We start from the raw sequence: 17,761 nt of genomic DNA, 5'->3' as shown, positions 1-17,761 counted from the left end.
AAAGACTAAGGATCTTCAGCAATCCCACTCCTGGGTATATATGCAGAAAAAATGAAAACTCTAATTCGAAAAGATACATGCACCCCAATGTTCATAGCAGCACTATCTACAATAGCAAAGATATGGAAACAACCCCCAAGGGCCCATCAACAGATGACTGGCTTAAGAAAAAAAAAATACACACACACAGCCACACACACACACACTGGAATATTACTCAGCCATAAAAAAGAATGGAATAGTGTAATTTGCAGCAACATATGGACCTAGAGAATATTTTACTTAGTGAAGTAAGTCAAAAAGAGAAAGACAAATACTATATGACATCACTTATATGTGGAATCTAAAAAATAATACAAATGAATCTATACACGAAACAGAAACAAACTCCAGATGTAGAAAAGAAACTTATGGTTACCAAAGGGGAGAAGGAGGAAAAAATTAGAAGTATTGGATTAACAGATACAAACTACTATACCTAAAATAGACAAGCAACAAAGATTTACTGTGTAGCACAGGGAATTATATTCAATATCTTGTAATAACCTATAATGGAATATAATCTGAAAAAAATACAACTGAATCACTTTACTGTACACCTGAAACTAACAAAATATTGTAAATCAGCTATACTTTAATTTTAAAAAAAGAGTAAGGATATTGTTATTTTCTTATTTTATATCATCCATAGCATTGTACTATACTCTGTCTAAAGAAATTACTTAATAAATGCTTGATGAATACATGAATGGCCTAAAACCTACCTTATCTGCCAATAATAATCCTGTAAAGATTTTCTGGTCAGCTGGCTTGTTTCCAAATTTTCGTTTGCTAATTTGGTAGCATCCTTCAGTGCTTTAAGCTACAACAAAGAAAAGAGCTTTTTTGGTACATTTCATCCACTTGTTACCATCACGCCAATTCACCTGTAGGTCTAGGTATGAGCAGCAGAAGCACAAGTGTATAACTTTTTGTGTATTACTGTCTTGTCTTCCAAAATATATTTTATATAAGCACCTTGGGGCAGAACTGAGAAGAGCCTCAATATTTGTCTAAGAAACAAACATTATACCTTGAAACTTCTAAGTAATTAATCAATTAATATAAAGAAATGCCAATCAATCAAGATGGCATATTGAGCACAGGCCTCTATCTTATCTTCTATCTAAAATCCCATGGTTACAGAAAGATATCTACCTCTCTTTATCCATATCCACTACCATCATCACAACCATACCTATACATGTATTTTATAATTATATCAACACATCTATATCTCACTATAAAAGAATAAGTGTATAACAACATAGGATAACAAGTAAAATAAAATCAGCAAAATATATGGAGGAAAGTATAAAACAGACAGAAATATCCACAGAGAATATCGACAGAGAAATAAAACCAGAGGAAACAAAACCCTAAAACGTGCAGAAGTCATCTATCGCAGTTAGCGACAGTTTCTGGCAACTCCACGACTAGAGTCAACTGATATAAACTTTTAGTGGAAGACATAAGAGAAGACCTCAACAAATGTGAAGACATACTACATTCCTAGATGAGGAAACCCAAATTTTATAAAGATAAAATTTCTTTCAAAATTAATATGACAATGCAATTACAATAAAAATGGTATTATGATCTTTTTTAAAATTTTTGTTGGAGCATAGTTGATGTACAATGTTGTATTAGTTTCAGGTGTACAGCAAAGTTAATCAGTTATACATATACATGTATCCACTTTCTTTTTTAGATTCTTTTGGTAATAGGATCTTTATTTATTTAATTAATTTATTTATTTTTGACTGCGTTGGGTCTTTGTTGCTGTGTGCGGGCTTTCTCAGAGGGGGTTACTCTTCATTGAAATGTGCGGGCTTCTCTTGTTGCGGAGCATGGGCTCTAGGCGCGCGGGATTCAGTAGTTGTGGCTCACAGGCTCTAGAGCGCAGGCTCAGTAGTTGTGGTGCATGGGCTTAGTTGCTCCGCGGCATGTGGGATCTTCCTGGACCAGGGCTCGAACCCGTGTCCTCTGCATTGGCAGGCGGATTCTTAACCACCGTGCCACCAGGGAAGCCTTGGTAATAGGATCTTTAAAATAGAAGTTGACAAGCTAATTCTTAGGTTCATATGGAAGATCAACTCTATAAGAATATGCAAATACATCCTAGGAAAAAACCAATGAGGAGGCACTTGTCCTTACACATCATAATTTAATAATTAAACATAGTAATTAAAACAGGGCAGAAACAGACCAATAAGTCAGTGGAGCAGATAGTCCTTAAATCTATGTTAAATATGTGAAGCTGAAGCTAGTTTACAATAAAGGCAGAATTTTAAATCAGTAGAAATAATAGGCTAACCTTTTAGGGGAAAGAAATTGAGTTGAAGCCTGACCTCAGAAAACACAGATATAAACTCTAGATAGAATAAAAAGCTAGAAATTACATATCACACACACATTATTAGGAGAATATATAGAAAGACTTTTTTTAAACATCTTTATTGGAGTAAAATTGCTTTACAATGCTGTGTTAGTTTCTGATGTATAACAAAGTGAATCAGCTATATGTATACATATATCCCCATATCCCCTCCCTCTTGAGCCTCCCTCCCACCCTCCCTATCCCACCCCTGTAGGTGGTCACAAAGCACCGAGCTGATCTCCCTGTGCGGCTGCTTACCACTAGCTATCTATTTTACATTTGGTAGTGTATATATGTCAATGCCACTGTCTCACTTCGTCCCAGCTTCCCCTTCCCCCTCCCCATGTCCTCAAGTCCATTCTCTACGTCTGCGTCATTATTCCTGTCCTGCCCCTAGGTTCATCAGAACCTTTTTTTTTTAGATTCCATATATATGTGTTAGCATATGGCATTTGTTTTTCTCTTTCTGACTTACTTCACTCTGTATGACAGACTCTAGGTCCATCCACCTCACTGCAAATAACTCAATTTCATTTCTTTTTATGGCTAATATTCCATTGTATATATGTGCCACATCTTCTTTATCCATTCATCTGTCACTGGACACTTCGGTTGCTTCCATGTCCTGGCTATTGTAAATAGTGCTGCAATGAACATTGTGGTACATGTCTCTTTTCAAATTATGGTTTTCTCAGGGTATATGCCCAGTAGTGGGACTGCTGGGTCATATGGCCATTCTATTTCTAGTTTTATAAGGAACCTCCATACTGTTCTCCATAGTGGTTCTATCAATTTACATGCCCACCAACAGTGCAAGAGGGTTCCCTTTTCTCCACACCCTCTCCAGCATTTATTGTTTGTAGATTTTTTTGATGATGGCCATTCTGACCAGTGTGGGGTGATACCTCGCTGTGGTTTTGATTTGCATTTCTCTAATGATTAGTGATGCTGAGCATCCTTAGAAAGGCATCTTTATAATTTTGGTTTGCCAGACACTATTGGTCGCCCTGGAATACTCATTTCTCTTGGTAGGCAGAGCCCCAATTTTGTTCAGTTGCTCAATCTTCTTCCATTTATTTTAGACGTAAACCCTGATGAGTCTAGCCATTTGTAGCAATGTCATTCTTCTCTCTCGTGACTGGTTTAGGCATGATAATGTGATATAATTCTAGGCAATGAGACATGAGGGGAAATCTGCTGTGGTGTAAGAGAAAGGTTGGAGAGGGCTCTCAAAGTGAGACTCTAGGCTGCATATTGTGTGTCTGGCCAGCATGCCTTCAGCTGGAGCAGCCACTCTGTTAGTTCCCATGAGAAGAGCTAACCAAGTCAACTTTCTGAAGATGAAGGTTAGAAAGAGAGAAAAGCCAGGGTTGTTGATGATATTGTTGAGCCATCAAATTAACCAACTGTAGAGCTGCCCTAACTTCGGACTTTTGATACAGAAGGTAATACTTTTTCCCTATTGTTTAAAGCAATTGAGAGAGAGTTTTCTGTGAGTTGTAACCAAAGGTATGCTAATTGATACAAATCTAGGAAGCTTAGTAAGTGAACAACAAAACTTAAAATCCCCAAAGGAAAAAACTGACAGATTTGACTTCATAAAATTTTAAATATTTCCAAGAGATAAGAAAAATGAAGTTAAAAAGCAAGAAACAGAATGGGCCAAAAATATATAAAACATATTCAAAAGACATATATCTTGTATGGACTTACATCCAGTGTGTGTGTGTATGTGTGTACATGTGTATATACGTATATGTGTATATATATGAAAACTCTTATAAAGATACACAAAGCTACAGAAAAATGGGCAAATAATATCAACTACTGGTTAGGACTCTGGGAAGTGGGGTCTGTCCTGTACTGTCAGTGGAAATTCAAACTGAAAACCTTTTTTGGAAAGGCAATTCATTACTCTCTAATAAAATTTAAACTTCACGCACCCTTACCCTTGACCAAAAAATATCACTTCTATGAATCTAGCCTAGATTTCACTTGTGTGAAAGAAGTTTTCACTTGTGTGCTCGAATATATGGGTACAAGGATGTTCATTGCTTTATTATTTGTAATCATAAAAAGATGGAAATGACCTAAGTGTCGTGAATGGGAAGTGATTAAACATATTAAAATACAGGTATATTATGGGTCTATATATAGTGATATGGAAAAAGCTCCAAGATGCAGAATTAGTTTTAAAAAACGAAGTTGCCAAATAATACATATGGGAAGATCCAATTTATGTTGAAAACTATCATGGCATATGTATACACACAGATACATGGAAAAGAGAACTTTAAAGCTGTAGTTCAAACCATGAGGTGAAGATTGAAGTAGGTCTTTCACACTTTGAAACTTCTACACTGAATCATTTACAATGAGAATGTACTCCTGTATTACTTGTGTAATTTAAAAAAAACTAGAGGGAAAAATAGCAGAATGCTACCAAGTTGAGGATCCTTTCTACTCTCTAATACTGTCTGCAGCATTTCTCCTTGTTCTTTAAGTGAGATTCATACTCATATAAAGGGACATATTCCAGTTTCAGAATTCCTTGGATGTCAGTGAGTTTCCCACTACTCTGAAGTTGGTTTGAACCCACTGAGAACAAGCAGAGCCATACATTTCACACCAACAGACTAAAAGGATACATACATCATATATCAGTATTTTGGTAGGAGACCAATGGACACACTCTGTAACACTTGGCCTTTTCTCCTCCTCCCTACTGTTCTCCTCTTTCATTTTAGAAGGGCATGAACATGACCTACCAAATTTCTCTTTTTACAATTTACCAGGAAATTGGAGAAAATGTTTATGTGCACGTAAGGGAATAAATTGAAGAAAAGTAAAAATCAGCTAAGAAATTACTTTGGGTTCCTAAGAATCAAAATAATAATAATAATAAAAAACATGTTACAAATAATGATCCCCAAATGTTATTTTATACAGAGAGCCATGCTACATGAAAAACAAATGTAGAGTTTTTATGTACAGTAATAGATAGTACTCTAGTGAAATATAATTGATATTGCTAGATCAGACTTCAAAAATTATACAATACTGTTGGAAAACTGTCTATTAAGTAGAAATCTATAAATCAAGTCACTTTTTCAATGACCTACATCTTAATTTCAGAGTTGATTCCTTCATTCATAAAAACAATGGTCATATTAAACTAAAAGTTAGAATATTCAATATTTGTTTTAGGAAATATTCTGACCTTATTAATTCATGGTCTTCATCTGTTAAGTTCTCCCACACAATTGCTATGTGAAAATTCAATCAAATGGATTAAGTCCTGTAGTTTTTGCACTTGTATTTTAAAAGGCAGATATATTAAGGTACAATTCATTTCCAGCTTATTGGAATATCTTGGTGACTCTATTAGTTTTGAATATTTAGCTAAATACCTCACTAAATATTTATTTTTAACTGTATTAATTAGCTGAATGAGACCTATCAAAATATCTTTTCAGAGAGAACACTAGTTAACAAAATGCTCATGTATCAAAAACTCAGCACAGAGTCTAGATGAGAGGTGCAAATTCATAAAAATAATCAGTGGGTACTCCTTCGATTTCTCTTCAGATTTTATGTACCCTTTATGACGTCATTAGATGACTACTTGGATCAATCATTCTCAGACTAACACTCTTCATATTTGATGAGAGATTCAAGGTCACTAATATTTTTATCAAAAATACACTCTTACAAGATTGAAAACAGCCATTTGGTTCTTTTAAATAGTAATGATTTCAAATATTCTTCTTGAGTCATAGGACCAAGAATACCATTGATTAGCAAACATTTATAGATGCTAAATATCCTGCAGGATATGTTTGAGGCTGCCTCCCTGGCCAGTTAATTCCTATAGCTTCTTTTCAGGAAAACTGAAATCAACCATTCTTTTATTTGATTAAATATTCAAAGTGCTAAGGGAACATATTCAATGATAGCTTGCTCTGTACTAAGAAGTCTCTTTTCTCTTTCAATATTAAAAGTTCAGCTCTGTAAATATAATGAAAACCATTCTTACCTTCTCATAAAGCAGCTGAGGTAAATTCTGTTGCTGCCTGTCCTGAAAACACTCATAAAGTTGGAGCAGCCTAGCACATAACACTTGCTCTTGATTGAAGAGAGGATGATGACTGAATTGCAAACCCACAATGTTGAGATCTAATTGGTACCTTTCCCTTTGACCTTCCATTTTGTTCCTAATAGAGCTTTCTAGATCAGATTTCACTGCCTTTTAAAGAAAAATATTTACAGGATATTAATTTTATTCTATTTCTTTTGAAATTACAAGTAACTTCTTTAAAAAGTAATATGTTAACTGTAAGAAAACTGAGATACAGAAAAGAAAAAAAACCAATTATTTGCTCCTTCTTCCTCAAAATTGATTATAGCCCTTGATTTCATAAAATATATTTATACTGCAGCATTTTAATCATCTTGCTATAAATTACTGTCATCTACCTTACTATTGTGTGCTGGTAGAGGCTGAACTTTCAAGTTATAAGCCGCCAAATCATTTCCTATAGGAGCACTATGAAAAATGGTGTTTAGAACTGGTGGGTCAATAGTTCACTATGTGATGTTCTAACAGTCATCTGTGGCCAGAGTTAAATGACAAACCCTTATTAAAACATTTTTCTTAAGTGAATATGTTGGTAATTCCCTGGAAAATTCCCTGGAGGGGCCTGGACTCTCTAAGCAAATGTTACTTTATAAGGAGACCATCTTTCTTTACACATGACACTGTCTCCATTTGTAAACAAGATTGTCCCTAAATTAGTTGAAGTCCGTAGGCCTTAGATTGTATTAAAAATGATTCAACAGTGTTTTATACACTACTTTGAATTTAAGTACTTATGTTTGAATATTCATGTGATTAGTTTTTAGTGATACAGTTTGAGAAGGTTAATGGGTTACTTAGCACGTACAGCTTAATTCATGAATGGCTAGCCACTCCTGATATGAGCCATGAATGCAACCACCTAAAAAACACAGCATGAGCTCTCTCTAGATCAATCTGTAGTAGTAGAACATACCCTCCAGTCTGTGTCATTGCTATTACACCTGTTATTACACTGAAAAAACTGCTGTCCCACTCCTGATCTGGTGTGGCATATCCAGTGCTTCTCAAGGACTGTAGGTCACCAGGATGATGCCTACATCTCTCCCTCCCTCCTCTCTCCTGAGCTAGGAATCTCCTCCTTTTTCCTCTCTGGGTTGAGGGGAGGCAAGAAAATAGTCATAAAGCTTGTTTTTGTTTTATCCTTATCTTGTAAGTCTCTATTCTCAATGTAAAGGCCAACTCAGAAAGGGAAACCTGCACTTAATTCCACCTATAAAATTTAGTAATCGGTAGTAAATTGGTCATTAACCAGGCAAAACCACCAAGGAAATAAAGAGTTTCCATTTTACACCACCAAATTATAATGGAATAATTTTGGAAATTCAAGTTGCTAAGCTAGAGATGCCTGTCTTATTAAGCAGATTCAGTACTGGACGAATAACCATGTTGCTTACTTGCTTTGGGTTTCTACTGGAATAACACAAACATCTGCCCTCGGTCCTGTCCTATGCAATACCTACTGATTGTGGTGCTCAGATGCTAGAGAAGGGTAACTGAGATGGCGGAATATCCAACAGCAGTCAAAGGAAGCAAGTTTAGACTGGAAAGCAAAAGCTAAAGGTGGTAGTAGGCTTCAAATATTTGAAGAGCTGTCACATAAGTGAGGTAGTTTATGAGTTCTTTATGGCCAAAGTCAAAAGAGCAATAGTGATCCAGGAGACAGATTTTAATTCACACAGAAAACAATAAACAATTGGAACTGCCTAATACTGGAATGAGCTCTCTTGGGAGATAGTAAGCTCCATGACACTGGTTAAAAGCAGCAGTTGACTGAAGGAATTATGTGAACTTCTAGAACTAGGTAAGTGTGTTAGACCATAAGAACAAAGATCTAGGCAACAATGACTCAAAAACCAGATGAAAGTACGAAAACATCCATGCTGTTCCATGGCATAACAAGTTAAAAAAACAGATTTTCAGAGACCCAGATATTGGAGTTTGATCAGATATGGGCTTTAAAGTAGCTACTATTAATGGATTTTAAAAAAAGTAAAAGATAAAATACATGAAAAGATGAGAAGATGAAAACATAGAGCATTCCACAAGAAAACTGGAATATATACAGAAGCATCAAATGTCAGATGAACACTTTGAAGCTAAAAATATACTGAAAATATCTGAATTTAATAATTCATTAGATGGGTGATTCTGGAAATATAGTGGCCATGTAGTTTTAGATCCGGGCATACTTCATTTCATTGTAACTTGCTTTATTGTACTTCTCAGATGTCGCATTTTTTTTACAAATTCTTTAATTTGTAAAAATTGATTCATGGCAACCCTTTGTTGAGCAAGTCTGTCAGCACCATTGGTCCAACAGCATTTGCTCAACTCCCATCTCTGTGTCATATCTGGTACTTCTTGCAATATTTCAAACTTTCTCATTATTATATTTGTAATGGTGATCTGTGGTCTGTGATCTTTGATGCTACCACTGCAAAAAGGTTATGACTCCCTGAAAGCTTAGATGACAGCATTTTTTAGCAATAAAGTATTTTTTAATTCAGGTATGTACATTGGGTTTTTTTAGACATAATGCTATTGAATACTTAATAAACTACAGGGTAGCATAAATGTAACTTTTACATGCACATGTATAAAATCCAGGTAAATGTATAAGAGGAATGCCAGAAGAAGGAATAAAGGGCATATAGTAAATAATTAGGCAAAACTAGTCAACAAAAAACAAGCAAATAAGACCTGGGGTAATAGAGGTATGACAGAGTATTAAAGTACCTGGCCGAGGCAACAGCAAAGAGAGGATTTTGATACTCAGGGAGCTATTATCTCTGTTTCAATGGCCCTTATGTTATTTTTATTCCAGTGAGAAACCCCAAATGAACCTTGCCTCCATGGCTGGCTGAGCAGAGTAAAAAATGTAGAGAAGATAGAAGGGAAAGGCAGGCAGAGGCATTTGTGTGGCACTAATTTGAGAACATTAGCTGTTAAGGATGCTGCTACAGAATGAATTTTAATACTCAGTTTACATGCTTGATGAAGTGACATTTACATTTATTCCCAACTCTGGGAGTCCATGAAATACTGAAATTAGCTTGGATGAAGCTAGAACAGATGCAGTTGAGGAAAAATTACTTGTTCAGCCCAGTGGTTTCCAACTTGGGATTCCAGATGGTTACAAAGGTTAATCTGGATAGTGGTTAATGTTTATCCAAAAATTATATTTTCTGCATTTACTTATTATCGCTTTGTTCATTCAGTTATTCATGCACTCACTCATTCATTCAGCAAACTGCCATTGTTTCAAGGACCTCCTTCTCCAAGAGCAATGGTCTCCAATAATTATGTTAAAAGATCTGTGCTATATCTTGAGCAAAATTTAAATAAAACACACTGTCACCATAACATGCAAAAGTTATGCCATGTAACAGCAAAAAACAAGATAAAATAAATACCAGGGATTTCCCTTCCTTCCTCTTTTATCCTTTTATTTTTTAATTTTTTAATGGAGATGGATTTTATAGTAACTGGGGAAGAACAGAAAGATATTGCACTGCTGGGTGGGGGTGAGGGGGTCATCTATAAAATCTTGGTAAATGTGTTATACTATGAATTACGATGAGGCAGAGACATTGCCAGGCTCTCATGGTGTGATAGGCACCATAAAGAAAATAGGATTTTCTAAGATTATGCCAGTCAACTGATGTCTTTCTCTTCTAAATTATACAGGACCCTAAAAGCTTACATCTACTGAAGTGATGAATTCCATTACAAATTATATAAGTATTCACTGAGTGTCTGCTATATGCTAGGCATTTGGATATGTGCTAGTGATTTAAAAAAACAAAACAAAAAGAAAATCTTACCCTGGTTACAGTCAAGCAGGGAAGAGATTAGGTAAACAGAAGACTTAGATACAGATTGAGCCTTAACAAAACAGCAACCCAGTCTGAAATCAGTTAAGTCTCTGATTGGATTAAGATGATTATCCCCACTCAATATGCCCAAAAAGTAGAGGAATGAACTTTTCCGCAAGAAGATATGATCTAGAGTTTCTACAACTTTTCATATATAATATATGGAATATAATTTAAAAAATACCAACTATAATAAAAGACAGGACTAAAAGCACAAAATCAAGAGAGAAGAACAAATAATAAAAACAGATTTTCAGGGACCCAGATATTGGAGTTACCAGATATGGACTTTAAAGTAGCTATTATTAATGTGTTATAAAAATAGAGTAAAAGGGGACTTCCCTGGTGGCACAGTGGTTAAGAATCCGCCTACCAATTCAGGGGACAAGGGTTCGAGCCCTGGTCCAGGAAGATCCCAAATGCCGCAGAGCAACTAAGCCCATGCGCCACTACTGAAGCCTGCACGCCTAGAGCCCGTGCTCCGCAACAAGAGAAGCCACCGCAATGAGAAGCCCGCGCCCGCACCTAAGAGTAGCCCCGACTCGCTGCAAATAGAGAAAGTCCGCACACAGCAACAAAGACCCAACACAAAAAAAAAACAAAAAAACAAAAGCCATCAGCTAAAACTGTTAGAGGTTTTGTCTACTCCAGTTATGGGTTACAGCAAGGAATTCTGAAGCAGCTAGGGGCGCCTACTCCCTAGAAAATTTTATGACAAGGCTTCACACTAAAGAGAAACTACTGGAAGTGGAATAAAACTTGAGATGGTCAGGGACCACAGAGATTAATAGAAGATACAGAAAAAAATCTGGGAAGGAGAATACAGCCACTATATTGTTTAACACTACACAAAAACAACAGAATTCTGTGACATCAGAAAAGTTATCTGAAACAAGCTTTTTTCCTAAAATTTCAGGAAAACTAATTTAATATAAGAATGAACAGCAGAAAAGGCTCAAGATTAAATCTATACAAAGTTTCTATAATAAAAATGAATAAACAGTAATATAATATCCCCACAATCAAAGCATACCAGAAAGACATTCAAAAACATAAAAATAGAAATGTGGATTACAAAACAAGCCAAAAGACATTAAGAAAATTTATGACGTTAAAGAACACAAACCAGAATTTGGAAAACTCAGAAATGAGGTAACAATAGAGTAATAGAAATAATTAAAATTTTTTTAAGTATTTAGACATTAAGCCTAAACTAGAAGGAACACAAAAACAAAGATCACAGAATGCTTTTTCCTTAAGGTAAAAAAAAGAGAAATCTTTTCAAGTAAAAAATAAATGAAGAAGGGGAAATAATTCATTAGATGGATCTAACAGGAGATTAAACACAGTAGAAAGTTAGCTAAGTGAACTAGAGGGCAGGGCAACAGAAAATATTCAGACTAAACTCAGAGGGAAAAAGGGATGAAAACAATGCAAAAGCAGAAGATAAAATGGATATGTATACTTGATGTTCCAGAACACAAAGAGAAAGAGATTAGGGCAGAAGCAGTATTTGCTAAGATAATGGCAGAGGATTTTCCAAAACGGATGCATAACATGGAGGCATACATTGAGGAAGCCCTAATAGCCCAAAGCAGGATCAGTATAAAGAAAAAGCATACCTTAACATATTACAATGGAAGCCACACCTTAACATATTATAGTAGAAAACCAAAGACAAAGAGAAAAACTGAAAACCACAGTAAGACTTTAAGCTGACTTTTCAGTAGAAACAATGAGATTCAGAAATGAGTGGAAAGTTATCTTCAAAGTGCTAAAAGAATAATAACAACCAACCCAGAATTCTAGACCATTTACTTCAGTGGTGTGCTGGAACTTCTCCACTGGACTCCCAGAATTCCATAATGGCACTCTTGTCCATGGGTGATTGTCAAAATCAGTGTTCTCTGGAGAGAAAGATGGTAGAAAACTCTTATTCTGACATAATGATGATGTCACTCTTCCAGTTTTGCTCATCTCTATCAAGATTGTTTTGGCTATTCAGGGTCCTTAGAAGTTCCCTATGAATTTGAGAATTGTTTTTCTATTTCTGTGAAAAATACCATTGGGATTTTGATAGGGATTGCATTGAATTTGTATATTGCTTTGGGTAGTATGGACATTTTAACAATACTAAGTCTTTCAATCCACAAACACAAGATGTGCTTCCATTGGACAGTCTTTTATTTTTTTAAAAAATATGTCTATAATAGAAAACATTCCCACAAATAAATTTCCAGGCCAAGATGCATTCAGCAGTGAATTCTCCCAAACATTTAAGGAAGAAATAACACCAATCTTATACAATTCTCCCAGAGAAGAGAAAAAGAGGGAACACACCCCAAATTGTGTTGAAGCCAGTGTAACCTAGATGGAAATCTGACAAGAACATTACAAGGAAGAAAATCAAAGAAAAAGTTATCTCAGGAACATGTATGCAAAAATCCTGAACAAAATATTAGAAAATCAAATTCAGTAATATATAAAAAGAAAATGCATCACAAATGGGATTTATTTCAGAAATATTTGAAAATCAGTGTAATTCACCACATTAAAAGTTAAGAAAATACTATTACAATACTTAACAGGCTTAGAGAAAGCATTTGATAAATGTCAACATTCATTCATGATAAAAATCTTTGTATATGTCTTTAATTTTAAAAGCAGGAAAACTGGGCTTCCCTGGTGGTGCAGTGGTTGAGAGTTCGCCTGCCGATGCAGGGGACACGGGTTCGTGCCCCGTTCCGGGGAGATCCCACATGCCGCGGAGCGGCTGGGCCCATGAGCCATGGCCGCTGAGCCTCCGCATCCGGAGCCTGTGCTCCGCAACAGGAGAGGCCACAGCAGTGAGAGGCCCACGTACCGCAAAAAAAAAAAAAAAAAAAAGTAGGACAATTAATTAAAGCTTAAATGCATTTTGCATGGTAAAATGGTAAAAGATTTTCTTAGCAGCAAAAAGTTTTGGTGTATTTTTAGAAAATCCTGAAAGAAATTTGTGAGTGGTATAAAGATATAAAAAACATATTACAACATAAGGAAGACTTTTTTTTCAAATTTTCTAGTTTCTCTGGGAAAGAAATAGAAACTGTGGAGAAGAAAAGAGAGGATATATCATAAAGAAAGAAGATCCTCACATGTTACAGAAAGAGAAAGAGACCTCCAAAAGTATAAATCTCTTCAGTTTAGGGAGAAATCTCATTTCCTATGGAGGCTGAGAAGTAACAGCCTTATAAGGAACTAAGTGCTCTTGCTGTTAAAATGTTGCAGTTACTGGAATATGCAGGAAACACAGAACTGCAACTGTAAAGAAAAAGCACTAACTACAGAAGGCATATAATTACTAGAAGAGGAGAAGTAACTCACAGGTTTAAAGCAACAGAGGGAATAGAGAATGAAGTCCTGTAAGTACAGATGACCCTTAAACAACATGGGTTTGAACTGAGCTTGTCCACTTATACACAGATTTATTCAATAATTACAGTATCTATATTTTCATTTTACAGATCTTTAAATTAACTAAGTGTGGGGAAAAGTTGGTGTTCGATTAGAGATCACAATGTGTGGAATCAAAAGAACTAGGGTTTGAGTCCTGAGTCTACCCAAACTGTCTCAGCTTCCTGCCTTTGGATGAGCAAGTTATTAATTTCTTTATTTTTGAGGCAGAGAGAGCAGTACGCAGATTTTTGACTGCATGGAGTTGGTGCCCCACTGCTGCATTGTTCAAGGGTTGACGGTATTTTTAGGAAGTATTATTTCCACTTTGTATCTACCTACAGCCATATTTCCTATATATGGAATGGTTAATGCAAGTGGTTGAGCAATTAGGTTTTTGTACAAAATTCTTATTTAAATTTTTTCAAGCCAAATTTTTAACATAACTATTTCTGTCTAAATATTTCTTCTCATTAGGTTAATGGACTGCTAATTTTCATAATGTCTTTTGGAATACACATAAATTAGTTTAATTATAAGTATAACATATATTCATTTCTGAAATTTAGAAAATAGAAAAGAGTATAACAAAGAAAATAAAAATAATCCTATGTCCTACTATCCAGAGATAGTTATTAACTATGATATATTTTCTAGTCTTTTTATCTACATACACATATATGTACGTACTTATTCATTCATTGATAAATTCATTCATTCATTATCTATTTTTATAAAATTAGGATCATATGAAATTTTGCATTCTGCTTTTTTTTAACTTTACATTTTATTTTGAGCACTTCTCCATATCATTAAATATTCCTTGAAAACATAATTTTAATGGATATTTAATATTTCATCATAGTTTTGCCTTTACTAGACTTACTAATATCTTTAAAAGGTGAATTAACACCACAAAAATAAGTATATAAGTTATAATTGATATTACAAGAATTCTAACCATAATCATAAATAAACTGTTCTTGGTTACCTTCCTGTATATGGTCTTCAGTGCTGGATTTAAAGGTTCCTTACTTATGTTTAGTCTGAAATTCCATGACCGTCTAACAGGTGAAGGTAATGACATTATTTCTCCACTTTCTTCAAACCAACACTTCCCCTATCAAAAATATTTAAGAATATAGTAAGTAAATATTACACTAAAAACAAATGTCACACACCATCAGTGAGTGGTTTCCCTTGTTAGCTAGTGAACTTGCCTCTTCTAGTTTAAGCAGGCGATTTTCCATTTTGTTGCAGGTCTTTTTATATATTTCTGGCTTTTTGTGAACATAGAATCCTTCTTCTTCTAAAATGCGTGGCATCATATCTTTTGGCAGTTTAAGTTGGTTGATCACTTAATAACAAAACATAGATATTACTTTAAAGTCCAAAATATTACACTGGTATTGACCAAACAAGAAGCAAAAGGGAACTATCATATACTCTACCACTAAAGCCTAGCAGAAAGTCTATACACACACACACACACACACACACACACACACACACACACACAAAATGAATGAGCTCTTTAAACCAATTCCCTTTAACTCAGAGAAAGCATGAAGAACAAATATAGAAAATTTTCTATAATTTTAAATCAGTACTTTTTATCTATCCAGCATACAAAGAAGCTATTATCCTACAATATGATTCATTAATGACTTAAATATTTTCTTGTAAAAACTTTACCCGGAGAATTGCTTGGAACAAAAATATTTGCCTGTTGTTTTTTTACTTGTTCTTGATCATCTTCATAATCGGCAGCCTTTACTTCAAGTAAATCTAGGAAAATGACTTCTTCCATAAAATCTTCATCTCGGCCCTCAGCAAAGTTTTGTAAATTATCACCAAGTGAAAAGTGTTTGTGGTAACTATCATTTACTGATCTCTGTTGAATACCAAAAAGAAAAATAAGTATACGTGTTTGTCCTCAATGATTAACAGGCAGATAAATGAAAGGTACTAGAATCTTGCTGTGAAGTCTTTCTGACCTATGCCACCCAGTTCAAGTTCAAGCTGAAACTGTGTGACAATGAAATTTCATTGAACACAGAGGAACTCACTTAAGGCTTAATATTATAAAATATGAATTTTCTATAGCCCTTCATTGAAATTCTCAATGAAAGACTACTGAAAAAGAACTACAATTCAAGTCTCTCCTCTCCTATGGAAAATGTTCTGAAATATTGGACTATGATATTTCAACTGTTGAGAATTCACAGTGCAGGGCAAAGTCTAGAAACATCAAGCCATGTGGTCTTCAGCCCCATTTTTTTCCACCATTCAGAAAGAAGTACTACCTAAGGTGATGTGGAGTAGTCATGCTGTTTTCTGGATGATATTTAAGAAAAAAAAGAAAGAAAAGTAAAGATACAAATAGAAGTCTGTGGCAGTGTGATTGATTATGATACATTTCTGAAATATGATATATAAAAGTTACAAACAATCTGAATGTAGGTATTGAAACAGATATATTACTAAATATAAAAATGCATATTTTTATATCAGAAATTTTATATGAGTCTCTTCACAAAAAATATTACCAATTTATTTTGGATGACTTTAGTTGTCTAACTTAAAATCTACATATGTTGAAACAGAGAAGGAGACAGAGTATGTGAGTCATGCAAATAAAAACCCCTTAATTTTCAAAAACATACATTTAGGGGTAAATAATTAAATTAAAAGAATTAATAATAGAATTTCATTGAATAGGTAACAGTAGATGGCCTTGATCAACTCTGACAAAATTAAGTAAGTAACATGGTTAAGCATCACCTAGGTTCACATCAAGTCATCACATCATCATACCTTCCCTATATCCCTGTCATGATATCAAGAAAGTATTTTATATCCAGAAATCTTTGTGGCATCATTTTCAGAAGTCTAACAAGATATGACACTGGCACCTAGGAGCAAGATTTGAGGGATCTTCACATAGGGGATCTCTTTGAATATTCCAATCATAGACAAAGAGGGGCTCTTTGCTCCTGCTGGAGGTCCCATTACCAAGCTACTTTCACCGCACCCCTGGTGTGGGCCAGGGCTTTTAACCTGCCTTCAGAGCTGAGGTCTGCCCTGACAGCTGAGTCATGTCAGGCTCTCATCTTGGATCCCAGCCTTTTATTTATAACCATGTAGGTCTCTTTCATGAATCCTACCCCACTACAGCTACCCATATTTTTAGCCTGAGACAAGCTATGATCTCAACCAATATAATCACCTTCCTGGTCTTCACTATGCAGCTCACAGCAGACCAGTGTCTGTGCTGTTAGCTGTTGTGTGACAGGAAGCATGCGGTCAGAAGGCAACCACCTAATTTTCCATGCATAAGTCTAAATGAATGCACCTGAATACGGTGTGGTAAAAAAAAAAAAGAGAGAGAGAGAGAGAGAGAGATTCTCCCTTTTCTCCTAGTAGGAAGGAGCCACAGTCACACTCAGCCTCCCACAAAACAGTAGCTTTCTCCTCCCTGTGATGAGGACAGTAGATTCCCATTGTCCCCAAATTTACCAGGTGCAGGGCAGATGGCTTTTCCAAACAACTTCTCTAAACAACCCACATCCAAGCGTGGACTTCCTTGTGCCCAGTCTACTTGCCCCACTGACCTAATTTCTCTCATGTCTTCCCTGTGAGAAGGAAAAGAAGGAAAAGCAGCCATAACCACAGCGCTTCGTCCTGGTGCCCTCTGCTGGGTGGACCTTCTCGTTTCCCCTGAAAAGTCCACTCCTTAACCCATATCATGGGATTCTGGGATATCAAATGACTTGGCAGAGCATGTGCATGTTTGATACTCATTTATTTAATATTCACTCAAATACGGAGTGCCCGGTATGTTCAAGGAAGAAAATAAACAAAGAGACAGAAGTACATGCGAGGTGGTGATAAATG

At 35.4% G+C, this 17,761-nt stretch overlaps 1 protein-coding gene across 1 annotated transcript in view; it reads right to left on the bottom strand.

Annotated features, from left to right (window-relative positions):
• CC2D2B (coiled-coil and C2 domain containing 2B) overlaps positions 1–17,761 on the bottom strand; it is a 100,468-nt gene that overhangs the window by 69,917 nt on the left and 12,790 nt on the right. Inside the window, exons 8-12 of the mRNA XM_049696888.1 lie at positions 15,560–15,758; positions 15,085–15,221; positions 14,856–14,984; positions 6,456–6,665; positions 765–862 (exon numbers count right to left, since the gene is read on the bottom strand). Coding sequence (XP_049552845.1) covers positions 765–862; positions 6,456–6,665; positions 14,856–14,984; positions 15,085–15,221; positions 15,560–15,758 — 773 coding nt within the window. The remainder of the gene's footprint in view (positions 1–764; positions 863–6,455; positions 6,666–14,855; positions 14,985–15,084; positions 15,222–15,559; positions 15,759–17,761) is intronic.

This window comes from Orcinus orca, chromosome 14 (genome assembly GCF_937001465.1).
Source record: "Orcinus orca chromosome 14, mOrcOrc1.1, whole genome shotgun sequence".
Classification (NCBI taxonomy): domain Eukaryota; kingdom Metazoa; phylum Chordata; class Mammalia; order Artiodactyla; family Delphinidae; genus Orcinus; species Orcinus orca.
The sequence above is the reverse complement of the archived record's forward strand: the minus strand, read 5'-3'. Positions and strand labels throughout refer to the sequence as shown.